Here is a 19425-nt window from a genome sequence, read left to right as displayed (position 1 = left end):
CTGTAGTTCTTATAGTACCGCAGAGAAGATGCTTGGTCATCCTGCGGCAAAAGAAGGGCACTGAGGGAGGGGGACAGCTCTGCAAGGGACATGTGCAGGGTGAGGATGCTGCTGTTGTGTCCTGGGGAGAAGCAGGCCTGTAAAGAGGGTGAAGCAGTAAAGGGTGCAGGAGAAAAGAGGAAGATGTGCTCTGGCACAGGGAGAGAGGAGCAGTAAGCACCAGATGTGTTGGGGCACAGTTCTGTCCCAAGTCCACAAGAAACACTTTGGCTGGTCTGTTCCGTGGGTGCTGGGTGCTCCAGGTGAAGAGAAGGATTCCTGCCTGGGAATCGGGGCTGACATGTGATGAGATCATTTGTACCCTAAATAGGAGAAGTCATTTTATGAAGGAGGAATTTGGGCACGTGTGGATAAAGGAGGAGCACACCATGGGAATCAGGTAGGCTGTGGGCAGGTAGATGCCCTTGTAGAAAAGTCAGACCCCAAGCCAAAGCCTCAGCTATGCCATAATTTTTCCCATTTCTTTAAAAAAAATCCATATTCCACCTCCCCATCCTGGAAGGAGGCTGGGAGTGCTGCGTACAGGCTGAGTGCTGCAGGAGAGTGCTTGCAAATAATCTGAGAGCAACAGAAAAAATTTCAACAAGACCTTGAAAGAGTCTATTTAGCTTATCAGAAAGGAGGTCAAGAGGTGATTTGATTACAGCGCCTAAGTGCCGTCAGCAGAAGAAAACACCAGTTTCTAGAGAGCTTTTTAATCTATCAGAGAAAGCCAGAACAAGAGCCAGTGGCTGGGAGATGAAGGCAGACAAATGCAAATAAGACACAGGGAGCATATCTTTAGCAGGGGGGAGATAAATGGGAAGAGCAAACTCAAGGAGAATGGCCTCAGTATCTCTGGGTGCCTCCATGTGGGAGCTGGATAACTTGCTCAAGCCAGAGAGGAGCCAGGCTGGTTCCAAGGTGGCATTTAGGAGCAAGAAAATCCAAGTTCCTTGGTCTTGTCAGGACAGAAAAACGTTTGAGCACAGGCTTTGAGCAAAACTTGGTTTGGTCACCAGGAAGAACTCAGCTCAGTGTTTATGGTTTCTAAGTCAAAATTGATTCCTGGGGGCCTGGGCTTCCAAAGGTGGGGTGAGCTGTTCCTCCTAGCATTGGCCACATGCTGGTGAGAAATTTCAGTCTAGTGGAAGAAAAAGCTGTCATGGGTAGGAATTAAGTCACTGCCAATGAAAAGCATAAACCAAAAAACACTACCAGAAGTCCATGTGATCCTGCCCTGGTAGGGAATTCTAGCAGGGGGTAGTTTAAAATTAAGAAAACTCAAGTTTGGAGTGATTTTTCCTTGGAATTTCTTCCTTCTTTAAGGCAAGTTATGACTGATGGACTCCTGAAGTGGACATTGACACAGAGCTATTAACAGGCCCTGGTGCTTCTCCCATGAAAACTTCAGGCTGGTTTTGGGTCTATTACATTTTTGCCTGGAGCAATAACATTCATCACTAAATAACTCAGTGTGGGGAAAAGTATATATTTTTTGCTTGTCTCAAATCCTCTGATTCTCACTGGCACCCTTTATTTTTTGATGTGAGAAGCATGATATATTTACTAATTGCCATTTCTTTGTGCTACTGAAGATTGTTGAGGTTTCTCTCCCACCATTTTGTATATACAAATACTACATGAGAAAATGCTGTTATTTGGTATTTTTCTTATCTTGGATTGGCCAGGAAAATTCTTATTTTTTACTTTTAATTTGACCTATTTCTAATTCAAACATCTTTGTGCATCTCTGGAGAACAGACACTAAGCTCAAGCAAAAGAACTAAGCAGTAATTTCTGTGTTTCTCATCTGAATCCCTCCTGCTTGGTGATAAGAGAAGGTTTCTAAGTCTGGATTCTCTTGGGATGTCTGGGCAGCTCCCTCTTTGCTATTGCTGTGTTTTCTCCTTTTTTTCTCTGAACAGCTATGTTCAATAAAAGAAAACTACTAACAGATAAATAAACCAAGCAAGTCCTTTCTGGCCCAGGGGCTGTTTGCTGCTGAAAGCAGTATTTAAATATTTGCCACCTGAATGTGAAGGAATTTCCTGGGTTGTGCTGTCTAGTAAATAAGGCAGATTTTTCAACATCCAGTTAAAGTTCTGGTGAAGTGTAGGAAATAATTTCCTTTCAGTAATGGGTGTTTACCAGCAAGTAAGTGAATTCTACTGTAATTGGACCCATCTTCTTTCTCCTTAATTCCATGAGCTGCTGTAGTGAGGATCCATCTAGAGGTGGGAGAAATGGGCCAAAGATGGATCACCCTGCCAAATGTTTGCCAAACCCTGCCAAAGGCAGCTATTTTGTCTGAAAAAAACAAGCAAACAAAAAAATCCAAACAACAACAAAAACCCACAAAAAAACAAAAAAAAAAAACAAAAAACCAACACAAAAACACAAAACCAAAAAACAAAAAAAAACCAAACCAAAAAAGCACTCTGATTCATTGCACATTCTTTCTTTATATGGCTATAGAAATTTAAAAAAAAAATCCAGTTTCATACTTTTAAAAAAAATATTCATCTTTTTAACTTAATTTAATTTATAAAATTAAAGTTCAAATAAAGTTTAACTATCAAAAAATAGAATAAAATATATTGGAATATCTAAAAGAAATATATTATTTGACCCATGCTGAGGGTTAAGTAGTTTGGTAGTGTAACAAAAGTCAATGTTCAGCTTTCCAGCCCAGCCCATGCATAGAAAGTTTTTTTCAGCTCTTGAAAGGTATTTTAGTTGTGACAGCTGTTTCCTCTGTTTGTTTGGGTGGGAAACCTGAGTGAATAATCCTGCCTATTCCAGTCATTAGGGACATATGGGAATTCTCTTCACTGTTTGCTACAAAACAGCATGTGCCCAGTTTCCATCAGAAAATTAGCCCAACAATTCCCAGCTGGACAAGCTAGGAGGTAATCTAGATGTGGAAGTGTTTGCAGTGTAAATACACAGACCACAGATTGTTAGCCCTGCTTTATCAAGTCCATAGTAAAGGCCAGAGCCTTAAAATCTGGAATTTGATAATTCCAGTAAGGGCTAGAGCGTCTGCACAGAACTTAACTTTGACTTTCTGAATTTGTTCCTTGTTTTGAGTGGATCACAAGGGAAAAATCTTGCCCAAAACATCCCTTAACAGCATGAACTTTTTTCTCAAGTACCTCCTGAGGGATGAGGTAAACACACTGTTAAATGTGGCTTTTCCAGTTGCATTTAATCACTCCTATTGCTTGGAAGCCACGTGAGCATATACACATGTGACAGCAGCCATCTGGAGATGATTCTGGTCCAGACAGACTGTCCCTGTTGTCACTCACAGCTGTGCCACCTTTCCAGGGTGTGGCAGGGATGGCATGAGGTCCTGAGCACATGCTGGAGTCATTCCTGTTGGGATGCACATCGGGCTGTTTGCTCAGAACCAGTGGTGCTGCTTTTCCAAAGAGCTGGAGTGACAAATCCTGGCCTGATACACATTCACAGCATCCCAGCCCCACAGCACTCCTGCCAGGGACACCATCCCTGTGGGCAGTGGCAGGATGATTAAATAAACAATATTTTGTATTAAAGCCCCCAAGGTACAGGCTTGTCCTGCTCTGGATAAAGGAATAACCAATCTTGAGTTCACCCCTTTTCCTCACCCCACACAATGAATTTCAAAGGTTCAAAAAGCACATGCATGGCTTCAAAACATAATAATCAACTTTGCTCAATTTTTCTTTTTTTCTCTGAGTCTTTTGGGGACATCTGACCACCTTTCTCAATTTGGGATTTCATCTCATCACTGCAAAGCTCTAAAACCCCAATTAGAAAGGCAAGGTGGGATCCTCAGCTCACCCTGTGGCTCCTCAAGCGCTGGTTTTTAGGAGGCTCATGCTACAGCTCTCTAGGAAGACAATGCCAGCAGCCACAACATGATAGCATCCAAATGCCATTCATCAAGCCAGCATGCTTTGCTTTCAGCTGCTTTTAATCTTTCCCAGTCTCTCTGAGGGAACAGCTTGGATCCTTCTGTGAACTGGAGAGTTCAGTCTCCCTCAGCAGACCCCAGACATGGGCAGTTAACAGCAAAAGGCTTTTCAGCAGCCACAAAATAAAGGGCTGGATTTTTATATTTTTTTAATGGATGCTATTAGTGTTCTGGGAAGAGCCTGGACCCATGCTCATTAAGTCAGCAGTTTCCAAAGTATTTCTAGAGAGGAAAAGAGCATAACTGGTTGAATTTCTTATTGTTGTAGCAAATGATCAGTGCACTTACTCACAGGGCCTCAGTGTCTGTGATTAATTCATAGCCAGAAATAACAGTGGAGGACCTGCTGTGATGCCATTACCTTATCTCTGCCTCACTGGTTGATCCTCAGGTACAACTGAAAACAATCCTTAATTACTTGGTTAAAAACCCATCAGCCACTGGAGAACAAATGAACCGATACAGCCACCTCTGCCACCACCCTTCAGAGCTCCCAGAGATAACTGGATGGAAGGAAATGCACTGCAAAGTCCTCCAAGAGCCAGCACTGAGAGGAAATACCGGAGTGTGCCCAGAGGAACAGCCAGTGACCAGGGAACAGCCAGCTGCAGGGATGGCCTGCCCTGGGAGCACTCTTCCCACTGCTGGAGGGCTGGCTTATTCCTGTGCTGCTTTCAGGGACACCTTCACCATCCCATTCAGGTGACTCTCACCAGTTTTACACTCATCAGTGCTGCTCTTTTTTTTTAGAGAGAAGTTGATTCCTACAGATCTATCACCCAGACAGCAAAGCTCAAAGGTGGCCAGTCAGCACACCTCTAGAGCTAGGGACAGCTCTGTCCAGTCAGGGCTTGAATATCTCTAAGGACTAAGGCTCACCTCCTTCCTGGATCCCTGTCCCAAATGTTTGACCATCCCAAGGGTGAATTTCTCTCCTAATCTAATGTCTGATTGGAATTTCACTGGCCACAAATTGCATCCATTGCTCTCTTCCTTTCACTTGGGATCTCCAAGAACAGTCTTGCTCCACCTTCTGACCCCAATCAGCAGCCCTGTTCTCAAAATTAATTTTCAGCCTCTTTCCCGTGCTGCCTTGCTGGCCATGCCAGCAGCAGAAGAGCCATCTCACATGGAGATGTGCCTGCACTGTGGTTCTTCAGGTGGATTAGGGCATCCTCTTAGAGTCCAGGCTTCCAGGGCCATGTAAATATGTAGCAGACATTCAGATGTCCTTTTCAGGGGCAAACAGACAGGCTTGTTCCTGCTGCAGTAGGATAGATCAGTGCTTCTGAGCCACTCTCTTTAAGGACACAGGCAAATAAAAATGCAGGAGAAAACCCACCACTTTACATGGTGATGCTTTTAATTGCCTTGGCTAAATGGGAAATTAAACGCTGGAAACTTCAAGTCCTGTTTGATGTTCAGCATCCCTGCTCCAAGAGCTCGGGTTCTCCAGGCACGGCTTTGGTATGCCCAAGGAGCGTGAAATCACTCCCAAATTGCTCCACGTGTAAGGTAATTGGCCTCCATTGCCTGAAACATTCCAGCTGCAGGCTCAGGGAGCAGGCAGCACCTCCCAGGTGGAGCAAACTCAGAGATCCCTCGGAGGCTGTGTACGTGGCACTGAGAGCTCCTGGTCCAACTGCTGCAGGGACCATCTCCTGCCTCTCTGGAGGAGCTTGGTGTGTGGCAAGGTTGGGAAAATCAGTTCCCAGAGAGAGATCAAAAGGGACATGTCCTATCATCACCCCTGTGCTATGCGTTTTCCATTTCCTCCTCATTTTGCTCAATCAAGGCACATTTGCTTTCATATTAGTAGCATCAGGAAAGAGAAAAGATCAAAAAAAGAAAGAGAAAAGGTTAAAGCATGTTTCTGCTCCAAGACTAAACAGTCCTGCCCCCTCTGTCCTTTGCCCAGACACCTCACACACTGGTGGCCATCCTTGCTGCCTCTCCCAGTCCTGACATGCCTTTGGACCTGAGGACTTTGGGGCGTGAGGAGGAAGCCAAATCTTCAAGATTCTCGCTCATGAATTTGTACAGTGGCTCAGAGGCATTCCCTGCTCTCTTTTGTCCTTTCCTAATAACTCCTTGCAGTAACAGGAGAGGTCACAAGAGTGCTTTGCAAACCTGTGCAACTCTCCAGGACCATGGAGTGGGGCTGAGATCCAGTTCCAAGCCCATGACCAAGCTTCAGAAGAAGCCCTACACTTTCAGGACCTTCTCCTCACAGCTTCTGTAATCTCCAGAAGCCCAGACACCCCCCCCAGGGAATGTGCAGCATCTCCCAACTTTCCACACTTGTAGAAGCTGTTTCATTAGCAATATTCCTGGGCATGATCTGCTGCCAGATTGCAGGAAATCTTGGCAGGCTCGTGGGATGTCAGGGCTGGGGAACCAGCACAGCAGTTCCTTTCCATACACACCATCCCTATGGTCTGATGCTGCTGGCCTCTCCTGTTCACTGCCCATATATTTAGATGTTAGGACCAGAGGATCAGGAGACAACCTGCAAGATTCATGTACAGCTCTGAGTGTTCTGGGGCAGGTGGCCTTGAGAGGAGTTACTTTCCTCCAATTGAAGGAAAGAGACAAAGTGGTATTTGTAATCTTGTTGGTTTTTTGTTTGCTTTGTTTTGTTTTTATTTTTTCTTCTTTTTTTGGTTTTGGTTTGGATTTGGGTTTGTTTGGGTTTTGGAGGTTTTTTGTGTGTGTTTCTGGGTTTTTGTTTGTTTTGTTGTTAATGTTTTTTTTGTCCCACTCCAGACACAAAAGGCCAGACTGGTATAAATAGTTGAAGCTATGTTAAAACCTATTTATAGCTGCTGAAAAATGTCATGTCTTCAGATTATTGCTTTTAATGGTTAATTATTGGTCATTTGGGGAACGGGGGAAGGATCTTTGTATGAGTGCACTGAAGAAAGCAAGGGGAGAAAACATCCTGAGAGATCACCTGACCAAAACCAAGTTCCAAAACTTTCAGATAAGGCATTTCCACCTCTTCCCCCAGGAGATAAGAGGCATCAGTATCACAGTGCTGCTGGGAAAATAGAGGTTAACAGGGAAAAATAAAACCCTGCTGCCAAGGGAGGGGGACAGCCATTGGCAGCACCAGGGAGGTATCAGGAGCAGAGATGCTTCTCAGGACACCACACAATCAATGTGTAAATTGCTTTTGCTGGCCAGCAGGAGAGACAGGAGGGTTTGCCCGGTTTTTCTCCTGCACAAGAGATAGACCCAGCTGATTTCAGCACTGACAAAGATCACCTCATTGTCTCCTACAAAGACCACACAATTGCAGAGTGTCTCTGATAGGAGTGGTGATGAACACCAACATGAGCTCACCTCCTCCATTCACTCACTCCTTTGTTTGGGAGGTTTCTTAATATGCCAAGAGGAAGAGAAACCACTGCTAATCCACCCCCCCCAAGAAGGATCTTGGCCGGGAAAGAGGAGTTGTCATCACCACCACATCCCTTTAGCCAGACACTAGAGATCAACAGCTGTGATAGTGCACGGAAACTCCCCACAGCAGCTCCTGGCATCAGCATCTCCTCCGTGCAGTCCTGCTCCTTGCCTGCCTCCCTGTAGCCAAACCATCTCGGTCCCTTCCTGCCAGCCGAGTGCCACCAGCAACTGGCAGGTCCTGGAAGGGCTCTGGTGACACCAGTGCTTGGTGCTGCCCTCTCCACCCACTCTGCTCTCTCTTCCCAACCTGAATCCTTTCAAGAACAGGTGGGTGGATCTTCTCAAAGCCCCCAGGATTTACACAGCTGATCCAGCACGCAGCTGGCAGGGGGCACATCCATCACACATTTCCAAAAGCCCGCAGAGCTTTTCTTCTCCCGGCTTTCTTCCTCCTCTTCCTTTTATTTTTTATATTCTCAGGTGAACACAGAATATTTCAAAGAGATCTCTGCCAGCATTGAAGCTTTGAAGCCAGCTGGTGGAGCAACCTCAGGTGACATGGAGAAGGAGCAGGGCCCAGCTGGGTGTCTTCCCAGGAGAACTGAATCAAAGCCAGAAGAAATGACAGCACAAGCTGATCCGACTCAGTCTGTCTGGGCTTTCTCCCTCCCTCCATTGAGCCCAGCCCAATAGCCCTTCCTGGTTTAAAATTAGCAAAACCTTCACTAAGCTTCAGATTAAGATCCTGGGTTACCAGCAGAGATAGCCTGTAGCAAAGCCCTGGATTTTATCTTTAATTATCGGCAGGAATATTATATTCTTGCAGAAACTGAGCTGAGAAGAAGCCAGCATCTGTGATCCCTGCTGCAGAGCTGAGCATCTGCTTGAGGGAGGGCTGGTAATCAGAAGGAGAGGGGTCAACAGAAAATGATCTTCTAAGTCTTCCTCTATAGACTGAATCTCTAATATATTTACTTAGCCAGATGCAAATCCTTTTCACAAACTCATGGCACTGCTCAGCACAAGCATGCACAGAAAATTAACAAAGCTGGAGCATCAATTCCTCATCTATCACTGGCATAAGATTCCTGGTGATTGCACGGGAGGAAGGAAAATGTGCTCTTTCCAGTGTCTGGGGAAACAAAGCTGAGTTCCAAGGAGCGTTCAGTTCATAACCAAGAAACCCATCCAGCACCTCACTGCTTTCCTCTCTCTCCTGGCTGCTCTCCTTCCCTGATCTGCTCCTGGGCTACTCCTTCCCTGGGTCCCCAGGGCTTGAGTCTTGCCATTGTCCACAGCAGCAGTTTGCCCATGGCCAGTGAACTAAGGCAGGAGAACCTCAAAACACAGGAATGTCATGAAATGCAGGGCGAGCAGTTGGACTTCAGTGATCCTTGTGGGTTCCTTTCAGTTCAGGATATTCTATGATTATATGGTCTCCACGTGTGCTCAGAAGCAGATGGAAGAGTACTGCAGCAGCCTGGGATACAGACCCCTCACCTGGGCACCTGCTGAAGACAATCCTGCTTCCTCCTGCCTGCTGGTTGGAGGCTGTTTTCCTTGACAATAACTAGAGAAGCATCCTAGTGACCACACTGCTGGAGTAGAAACCTGTCATGGCCACCTTATTTCTTGCTGGGGCAAGGACAAAGTGTCACTTGGATGGTGGGGACACTGCATTTGTCTGTTCAAATATATCTGGTCTATGCTGGAGGAGCAGGAGGAACTGGAGGCCAGGCTATGAATTATTACATGGTTGTGGAGCCACCAGAAATTCCCTGTGTAGCATCCTGGACTGGACTGGAAAGGATGCACTGGCTGGAGAGGAGGCATGGGCAGGAAAGGCCAGGAAGGCTGCACAGCGTGGGCTGAGCTACTCACAGCATGGATGGCCCTGGCTTGGGGCAGGTCAGTGTATCTGCAGCTCATCTTTTCACAATTCCTTCTTTTCTCTTCTCTTAACAAAACATGCTCAGGTGTATATGTGGTGTGCCTAAGGTTCAAGGTCACCTTGTATTCAGCCCAGCACAATGAAATCTTAAAGGAATGGGGTATAACAAAAGAGCTGTGTGGCTTTGAGCCTCTCAAGGAGCGAAGGGACTTGAAATAGATCACAGCTACCTGGAGCTTAGAAAGCCCTCTGTCCACTGCCTTCACTGGCTGCTTTGTGAGACATCCTGCTCCTGTAGTGCAGAGGTCTGGGGATCCCCTCTGAGCTGGTGGTGACAGCTGAGGAGGAATGAGACTGGCTGAAGCAGAGCCTGTGTAACGCCATTCCAACCCAGCCAGCCAGGTCAATTAAAAAATAAAGACAAAGGCTCTTGGTGCGGGTCTGCCATCCCTATCAAACTCATTATCTCCCCCCACCAACAGAAAGAGGGCAACTGTTCACGTAAGGCACAGCTAATAATATCTGAGTACAGGACATTGCTGCTAAATTATAGGGAGGGCTTGGGAAGGGAAATTAGTGTCATTTGCAAGCCCAATAATAGGGGCTGTGCAGCATGAATGCCGATGCAGGAGCGGGCTGGAGGACAGAGAGTGGCTTATGCAACCGTCCCTGTCCTCCTGTGGTGGCACAGCCAGGCTGGCAGCAGGCACAGTGCAGGGCTCAGGAGCAGGAGAGCACAGGAGAAGTGGGCTTGAAAGCCAAAGGCAGGTAAAAACAGAAGGCAAAGCAGATGGTTGTGTGTGAGGATGAAGGCATCGGAAGCTTCTCTTAGGGAAGAAGGCTCAGCCCTTCCCTTCCAGCTGAGCTTTGGCACAAAAGACCCAGAGCAGAGCTTAGGGGCCTCACAGTTTAGTGTTTCCCCCCAGGGCACCAGCTACAAGGAGTGGAAGCTCTGGTGGTTTCAGCTGAAGGGACACTTACTGAGCAACTTCTAGGAACAATCAAATCCAGTGGGGAAACTGAGGCACAGAGAGACTGCACAGTCTGTGCTGTGGCTTGAACCCAAAGGCAATTCTTGAGCACTTCTCAGTGATGTGAAATGTGGTGCTGCTCCCTGGGACAGTTGCATTCCTGCAGCATTAGCATTAGGCATAGCATAAAGCAAAGCATTACCCATTTCTGAGTACAGACACATCTTGAGCAAAAATCATAGAATCATTGAATGTTTTGGGTTGGAAGGGACTTTAAGAATCATCCAGTTCAAACTCCCATGCCATGGACAGAAACACTTGCCACTTGAGCAGGTTGCTCAGAGCCCCATCCAGTGCAGCTTTGAACACTTCCAGGGATGGGGAATCCCCAACTTCTCTGGGAAACCTGTTCCAGTACCTCACCACCCTCACAGTAAAAAACTTCTTAATATCTAATCTAAACCTGCTCTCTGAAGTCTGAAGCCATTCCCCCTTGTCCTGTCACTCCTTGTAAATAGTCCCTGTCCAGCTTCCTTGTAGGATTCCTTCAGGTACTGGAAGGCTGCAATTAGGCCACCCTGAAGCCTTCCCTTCTCCAGGCTGAACAATCCCAATTCTCTCAGCCTTTCCTCATAGGAGAGGTTCTGATCCATCAACACCCTCAAGTCCTTCTCAGCAGGGCTGCTCTCAATCCCCTCATCCCCCAGCCTGGATTTATACCAGGGATTGCCCCAACCCACATGCAGCACTCTACACTTGGTCTTGTTAAACCTCATGGGATTTCCATGGTCCCTGTGGATGGCATCCCATCCTTCAGGTGTGTCACCTGCAAACTTGCTGAGGGTGCGCTCAGTCCCTTCATCTGTGTCCTTACAGAAGATGTTAAATTACACCATCCCCTGAGGGACATCACTTGTCACTGATGTCCATCATGACTCTGAGCCATTGACCAGCACCCTCTGGATGTGACCTCAGACCAAGGTGTTACAGAGAAGCAGAGGCACTCTCTGACCAAATGCTCTCAAATCTACCAAAACTAAAGGGTACCTAAATAAACAACAGCAAAAAAAAAAAGAAATGGAGCTGTGTCCAGCTCCTGCAAAGACCAGTGTCCCCTTTCTGCCTGCTGAGTTATTTTTCAAATTCTTTGACCTTGGACCCCTCTCAGGGCCTCTCCTGTAGCTGATTAGGAAGTTCTCCATTCCTGATGAACAGGTGAAGCTGTGATTATACTAATCAGCTGCTCATTAGTGTTGCTTGGCTTCAGCTGATAAAACACCAGCCCCATGGTGTATGGCCAGCTCTGTCATTCAGGGGTGTCAAAGATGCTCAGCTTTGTTGTTGTCCCCACTTGGTTTTGCTCCCAGATGGGGAAGGGCTCTCCAGGACACAGCTGGAATCTGGCAAGCAAATCTCATCCCAGCAGCTGTGAGCCTCCTTCAGGCTCTGGATTGATCAGAGAGGCACAACCACAGAGCCGTGCCTCTGGCTCTCACACAGGGAATTTTGGATGCTGAGAGACCTGACCACTCAGGTGGAGGTAGCAGGGACCCTCAGTCCTGGAGGTACCAGCAGAGGTTGGTTCAAACTCCTTCCCATGTTCCTATGGATGTGGCAGCTCCAAGAGCCAGGCCCTGGGCAGGCAGAAGAGTCACTGTTGATTTCATCCCACCTCCTTCACAGCTGTGACATGGGACCGAAATCCCCCTGGGCTACCTGCAGTCTCTGGAGACTTCCTGAAGAAACTACTGCTCTTCTTTTTGGGTCTGTCATCCTGACAGCTGTCCCCAGGGAGATCTCAAAACCAAGACCCCAGCACGGCAGCGTGCCACAGAAACACACACCACTGTGCTCTGGCAAACCTCAGCCTCCTCCAGCCCTCCTCACCAAACGATGGGGACACAGCCTTGCTCTTCCCTTTCTCTTTCTTCCTTTGTTCCATCCTCTCAATCAGGCTCTGGCTCAGAAAGGTTTCATTGCACAACAGCTACACTGGCCTTAGAAAGATGCAATTAAGATGAAACCCACTTATTTAAAGCAGCTCCTCTCCCAGCACTGCTCTAATGTCACCTTTGATCACTGAAACCAACCCAGCTCACAGACTGCCAGGGACATGTCCTTTCATTTCTCCCTTCCCTCCTCGCTCCATTCAGACAAAACTGGTTTCTTTCTTCCTGCTGGTGCTCCGAGCATTTTGCAGAGCAAAAGATGAACATTTTGCATTGGCAAGCAGGAAAAAAGAGAGTGAAATGCCCTGGCTGTGGGCCACGAAGGCTGGAAAGGTCACATAGATCATGCTGCATTTTGGGCTCAGGTAGCTTGGGCAGGGGTCCCTCTACAAATGATTCTAAAAGGAAGTATCCTGAATTTATTGGACCATTTCCCCCATTTAGGACAGTCAGTTCAGCTCAAACCATCACTTAGGCATGGCTTAGCTTTAAACTCCCTTGCAGATCCTGCTTTCACCTGCACACAGGAGCTGCTGGATCAAGACTCTGCTCAGCAGCCTCTATCCATACACACTCACACATTTGATTGTCAGGCACTGATACCCCAGATTTCCTTGTCATTAATGCATCCATCAGGTAGCATTTTCTATTAGACTGGAGGTTTCCTGGTTGTCAGTGCTTCCACCCACACAGGCAGGTGTCTTCTGAACTCCATCTCTCTGCCTCCAAACCTCACTGCATCACATTTTCCTTGGAAATGGGGAGCAAATACACGTGTATCCCTTTGTTCTCCCAGGGAAATGGCAGAGCAATTTGCAGGGTTCCCTGGGTGGACAGGGACTGTTACTTCAGTCTATTTTATTTTGATCTGCAGGAGAGATATCTCCTCCTGAGGGTGTAGAGAAGAGCAAGAAGCTGCCCTGTTACAAAACACCAGTGATTTGCAATTCATCACCAGCCCAGGGCCAGGTGCACTTCTCACTGCCATCTCAGGGGGACATTTTTTTCTAATTCTTAGAAGTGGACGTTGGCATGCCAAAAGTCTCAGAACTGGCATTACAGATTCCTTCTGATCTCTCCAAATATCTCTGATGTAGCAGCTTCTGAGGATTTCTGAGCACAGAGCAGATTTCCACCCTACCAAGGTGACAGCCCATCCTGTGTATCAGTGAGTGCTGGAGTGACACTACAGCAAGGGACCCCAGCCCCTGGTTCAGTTAAAATCATTTGGTCACCCCTGACAGGGGGAAATTTGTCAACTCTCAGCAAAAGATACAGTTTTAGAGGCATCCAACTCCATCAGACTGCTGTGGGGGCTGCACACTCCATTCCTGCTTTGATTGGGAGCTGTGGGCAGCAGGGCTCGGATGCGCCCTCTCCTCCTCCTAATCTGTGATGCCAGCTGAGCTAAAGCTGGCTCCCAAGAGCTTGGTGCTTCAAGAGACAGGTGCCAGTGATGGCTCTGGGGAGGACGGCAAAGAAACCAGCCCAGGTGCTGCTTCTGCCTGCGAATCAGTCCAGATGGGCCATGGCTGACCTGCTGAGAGCCCAGTGCTCTTCCAGGCAGCTTGGACACAGATGGGGTGTCAGGCATGGCAGGGCTCCCACAGCACACCCTGCTCAGAGCAGCCAAGGAGGGTGAAGCACAAAGCAAGTGGCTTCTTGGGAACACTGAGATCTCCACAGCACATCCTGCTCTGCCCACAGTCACGGAGCTTAAACAGCCACTGCCTGAGAGACTGTGCCTGCCTCCTCCAGGTCTCTCCTCCTGCCTTCCACCTCCATGGAGACCGGCTTTTGGCACTTAAAGGTGTGATCAGGAAATGGAGGGCTTTTAAAAACACTGCTATTAAGAGCAATAAAAATAATAGTGCAGGAACATATGTCTCTCCACAGGGCCATCACCTTCTGCTCACTTGGATTGAAGTGTTTTACCATCAGAGCATGACAGCACGCTGAAACCTCACCAGAGCAACAAAGCTGAAGGCTTTATTACTGTTATTAACCTGGTTTTCTGAAGAAAGGCAACAGAACACCACGTGTACCCATCAGTGTGTCAGCCCACCCTGGTGACTCCTTAATCGGTCAGCTAATTTCAACCCACAGGGCTCAAAGGGTGGGGGCTGCCAGAAGCCTCAGTCTGTGCACGTGCCACTGGGACAGACAGAGGGACAGGCAGAGCCACAGTGAGCACCCAGCAGGACAGCCTGTGGGGACAGATCAGCCCCTTAGCAGAAACCAGAGAGCACCCTGAGAAAGCATGCAATCCCCACCTGTTACCTTTTAAACCCCAGAGAAACACAGAAAGACAGGGTGTGGGCTTTTCAAAGCCCTTGTTGGTTCCCTGATCCAGGATGGAGCCAGCACCAAGATACAGGACCCAGAGGAGGCTGGGCCTGAGCTCTTTGTTCCCATTTGTCCTGTCACAGCACTGCCAGCAGGCAGTTCCCCGAGCCTTGGTTTGATACGGGCACTGACAAATCCCATGTCCCAGAGAGAGTCCCAAGGGGTTTTCAGGCCCTCCAGGCTGGGCAGGCTGAACTGGGATAACTGGACACCCCAACCCAAGCTCAGCAGCTGCACAGGACTCCTCTCAAGGCAGCCAGACCTGGTTTGAGCAATCAGCCATCCCTATTCATATATCCCTATATCATTCCTGCAACCCCCACAACAGCCCTGCTGCTAACACCACGCTTCCCAGTCAGTGTTTGGGCACTGGCTCTCAAAACCTTTCCATTTCATCCCTCCATACCTTCCATACTCCTCCAGAGAGGTCAGAGCTGCCCATGTCTTTCAAGAGCCGTGGGGAAGAGCAGGAAATCTGAGTCTCCACTCACAACAACAGGCAATGCCACGTGCCCAGGAGCACAGCACCAAGGTTTTGTTGCCTGGGTGACATCCAAGCCACCATCCATCACCCAGGCACAGACCCAGGCAAGCAGCCAGACTGGCAAGGAAGGCAGGGTTTCCCATGGAAAACTGAAGTCAGTCCAAGCCACAGGCACAATTCAGCCAAGAGTCCTCACTCCTCACACTCCCTGAGGAGCAGGGAGAGCACTCCATCCATTTTCTGGAGCTCACATGTCTTGGTCTATCACTTGAGCCCACTCCCACACAGCTGTGACCGGGCTGCTCACTCTGTTTAGCAGCTCATGTGCACAGGCTAAACAGCAGGTCTGGAGCAGTTTGGTTTTGCTCATATTTTCTTCCTTCATTACTGAGGCAAATAATCTGTTTTGGTAGGCAGAGGGGCATTGCTCTTGCTGCTTTACATGCTGCTGGTTGAAAGCAAGGTTGCCCTGATGTCTGAGCGAGGCAGATTAAGGCCTCCACAACTGCCCTTTCTCTGGTAAAATCTCAGTTGTTGCTGCCATGACTGAAGTTCTCCTCTCCCCTCAGTGGTGGCAGGAAGGAACCATTTCCCCCTGCCCAGCAGTTTAATCCCTGACCCACACCAAATTGCTGAGTGTTGTACACAAATAACACTGTTCAAGGGGTGACCAACTTCCTTACCGTGAGAAACCCCAAGGGCCTAAATCACCTCTGGGGTGAAGCAGGTCTCAGCACCAGGCTGTTTGGACTGGCAAAAAGCAGCTGTAAAGAAAAAGAAAAAGGAATGAGAACTAAAGGTCAATCTACACCAAGGACTTAAAGCTGAGCTGAATTTCTGGCCCAGGTTTAAACTGCACAGCAGCACGCCCTTGGAGTAAAGCAGCAAAATAAATGAAGTCACCGAAACAAACACACTCCCTGCATCTTTAAGGTCAGCATTTTCACACCACCCTCTCTCCTGTGTTTTGGCTTTCAGAGTCTGCTCTTCACAGGTACAGAGTCGCAAGTCTGTGAGGGGGGGAAAAACCACAACAAAACCAGCAAAGCAGGGAAGTGACTTTTACCGTTGTCATTTTCCCTGTCTCCCAGCAACAACCGTGTCTTCTCCACCTTGCTCCCCTTCCAGCACCTCACAGCTGGCAGAGATCTTATGAACAAACAAGGCTCCCTGCAGCGAGGGCTGCCTGGCAAGGGCTGATGCTTCAGTCTAGCATGAGGACGATCTTTTCACCTGCAGAGGTGACAGCTCCTGGTTTATGTCTAACCATCAGTTCTCATCCTCCATCTGCAAAGATTCCCAACCCCATTCCAGGGCTGAACAGATGGTGACAGTGTCTGGGCTGATGCCCAGGTGTCAACAAGACAGCTTCTTGTTTCCTCTTGTTTCCACAGATTTACCCCTGGGAAGGGAAGTGGGGAAAAAAGCATGTGATAAGACACTGCCACCTCACCCTGTCTAAACAGTCACACTAACCCCAGGACAAGTTCTGTGGGTTTGTACTATTAATGTTCCTCCTCTTAGGCTGAGGGAGGGCTTCCCAGGGTGTGGATTTTGCTCCAAGACACCTTCCTGTGCCAGTCTCAGGAGGGGAATTAGCAATCAGAGCCTCCTCCAGAGCTTTTTTCCCAATTAATACATGAATAATCAGCATAATTTCATGCCAATTGTTTTGTGTTTTGACACCACAGTTATTCTGTGTTCCTCTGCTACCCAACTCCTCAGCTCCTTTTAATGGAATTGATTAAGTGCTAAACCACGACTTCCTCAGAATCATTCACACAACTGGTGGTGTGACAGAGCTGGGCACAGGCAGAAACACACCCTCAGAAGGATGTATCATTGGCACACCAAAGTCAAGCACAGCCAGTGTTTGAGGACTTTGAGGGCAAAGTTGTTGAGAAGAGGCCGGGTACCTCTTCTGAGGTGGCTCTGAAAGGATCTCATCAATTTACCCACATGTGGTCAGCCATGCCTGCCTGGGGACAGCAGAATTTGACACCTCTATAGATGTGACATTTTCATCATCAAACACTGATTTCAGCTTCCAGATGGCTCAGAATGCTGCATGCTGGGGAAAATTGGTTGCTCTGTACTGCCTCGTGAAGCCCATTCTGGAAACACATTGTGGGTGTCCATCCACTGCTTACTGGTCTTAGTGGTGATGGGAGACCAGAAAACTTTCTTTCAGATCACTCATGAGGAATTTACACTGCTCCTTTGTCTATCCCAGGCAGGAGATGGGACTGCGTTCTCTCTGAGCCATGAAATTTCCTCTAGAAAATTTCAGGACAAGAATCCACAGGCAAGGGTAGAAAAACAGCAGCTAAAATCCATAAGGCCATTTAGGAACTCAAGGATCCCACCATGGCCAAAGGCAAGATGAATCTCTGTATCCCTGAGGACAGACCTGTCTGATCTGCTGTTTCTACTGCCACCAACCTTGGTGCCTTTCTGTGCCATCACAGACACATTAAAACAGTAACAGTATGAGCAAGTGCATTCAGCATTTCAGCACTTCAGATTCAGGATCACTGGGGAGCTTGGGAGCACCAGCAAAGCTGTGTTCAGAGGAATTGTGATCCATGCTGGATTTATGCAGGGGAGCAACAAGGATTTATGGTCCATCACAAATATAGGACCATATTTGAATTTGCTAACGCTGTTTCCATTCCAGTGGCACATTGTGCTCGGATTCACAATCTCCCAGGCAAAGCAGGCTGGGCCCTGCTCATATCACATGTGGGCTACCCCTATTAAAATTCAAAGGAATATCTTCTTTGCTGTCCAGGAATGCTGGACCAAGGCTTCCTTACATGGAGGGCTGCCAGGAGGAGACCAGGGACTGTGAGCCATGAAGGTCCTCTGGTAGCCCAGAGCCACAGCTGCTTTCAGCACCACAGGCCTCCTCCTAACCCTTTTCCTCTGAGTGCAGAGCAGCAGCAGAGTTATTAAAGCACCACCTGGGCTGGCAGAAATAAATCTTTCCAATCTGCCTGCAAAACCAGAGTGGCAGAAGATGACACTTGACTTCCTCTTGGGTGCCCCTGTGGGCTCTGGGGCACCTGCCATCCTCCCTCCTGCAGGTTTGTGGGCATATCCTCAAGCTGTGTTTACAAAGGGATTTCAGGCTCCTTTAGGATAAGACGTTGCTATAGAAACAGCAGAAAGGAGACTGAGCTCACTGGGAGAAGGCCTGGACTCTATTGGCTCAAACAACAGGAAAGCCCATGAGGGGAATGCAATTGTCTGGAGATTGAGCAGGAGGCAGGGTCTGTTTTAATGAACACATCCTCCTTTTGGGAAAAGTAGGAAACTGAGTTTCCACAGGTTTCTACAAGACCAAAAAGTTTCCAGTGCAGGAAGAATGTGCCCGACACAGGCAACACCACGAGACATTTTCCAGCCTTGAGGTGGGATCTCAAGCTCAACCATCCTGCCAGGAAACTTCTACCCAGCTGGAGCTTGAGCTCATAGCACTGCTGTCATCACTGCGTGGTGCCTCTGCCTGGCAGATGGGAGTGTGACTGGTACAGGAAATGCAGAGGACCAGAGATGCAGTTGGGTAATTGAAACCTCTTACAACAGATGAGCTCTGAATAAACCTGCAACAGAATCGTTAAGAAGGTAACCAACTCTGATCCAGGTAAAAGCCATATCAAAATGCAAGCTACAAGACAAGAAATCACTAAGTCATCCCCAGGGTCACAGCTGCTAAAAGAAGAATCTGACCATGGAAGTCAAGCTAAGATATTTGGCTGCAGGTCGATGCTTGCCCCTTTTCTTGCTTCTCCTGCAGCCTTTGACAGGATAAGGAATAGAAAAACACATAATACATACACGCCCAAAAAATCAAAACCAAACCAACCCACACCACCTGGAATAAAAACCTTCCAAAGAAAAAACCTCTGCGCCAAGCTCAGCCAGGGCTCATCAGCAAAGGGCCATCATTAACTGCTGAAGTAGCAGGGTGTTTCCTTTTCCAAAGGCAGAGCTACCACACAGCCCTGAGAACACCTCCTCACAATCAGCCTGTGTTGAAACAAACCCAATCAGTGAGACACTGAGAACGAGTGTCCCTCCATGGTTCCCTGCAGGGAGCTGATCTGATTACAGAGTGAGCTGGAGGGGGACCAGAAAGCACCCAGTGGGGGGTGGTGGAGAGGAAAATCAGAGCAAAGTCTCAGAGCTGAGAGCCTGTGAGCAATAAACTCCACTGGGTGCAAATAAGAGACGCTGGGGGAGAGGCTGCCTTGAAAATGCTGCAGCTCCACAGCTGCAGCAGCCTCTAGTGAAGTGGTCAGCTGGGAACAGGAGAGCACAGATTGTGATTTCCACATTGGCCTGAGTGGCCTGAACAGCTGAGAACAGAA

General features: G+C 48.1%; 1 protein-coding gene and 1 long non-coding RNA gene across 2 annotated transcripts in view; one reads left to right on the top strand and one right to left on the bottom strand.

Moving 5' to 3' along the window:
• Nucleotides 1–15292, bottom strand: part of RAD54L (RAD54 like) — a 57098-nt gene extending 41806 nt beyond the window's left edge. Inside the window, exon 1 of the mRNA XM_023932484.2 lies at nucleotides 14975–15292. Coding sequence (XP_023788252.1) covers nucleotides 14975–15010 — 36 coding nt within the window. The 5' untranslated portion in view covers nucleotides 15011–15292. The remainder of the gene's footprint in view (nucleotides 1–14974) is intronic.
• Nucleotides 11551–15718, top strand: LOC111933099 (uncharacterized). Its single transcript, XR_002866518.2, has 2 exons — nucleotides 11551–11850; nucleotides 11957–15718. It is a non-coding gene; the product is annotated as an uncharacterized LOC111933099 (long non-coding RNA).
• Nucleotides 15719–19425: the final 3707 nt, after the last annotated feature.

This window comes from Cyanistes caeruleus, chromosome 9, assembly GCF_971803275.1.
Source record: "Cyanistes caeruleus chromosome 9, bCyaCae1.hap1.1, whole genome shotgun sequence".
NCBI lineage: Eukaryota > Metazoa > Chordata > Aves > Passeriformes > Paridae > Cyanistes > Cyanistes caeruleus.
This window is presented reverse-complemented; position numbering and strand designations above follow the sequence as displayed.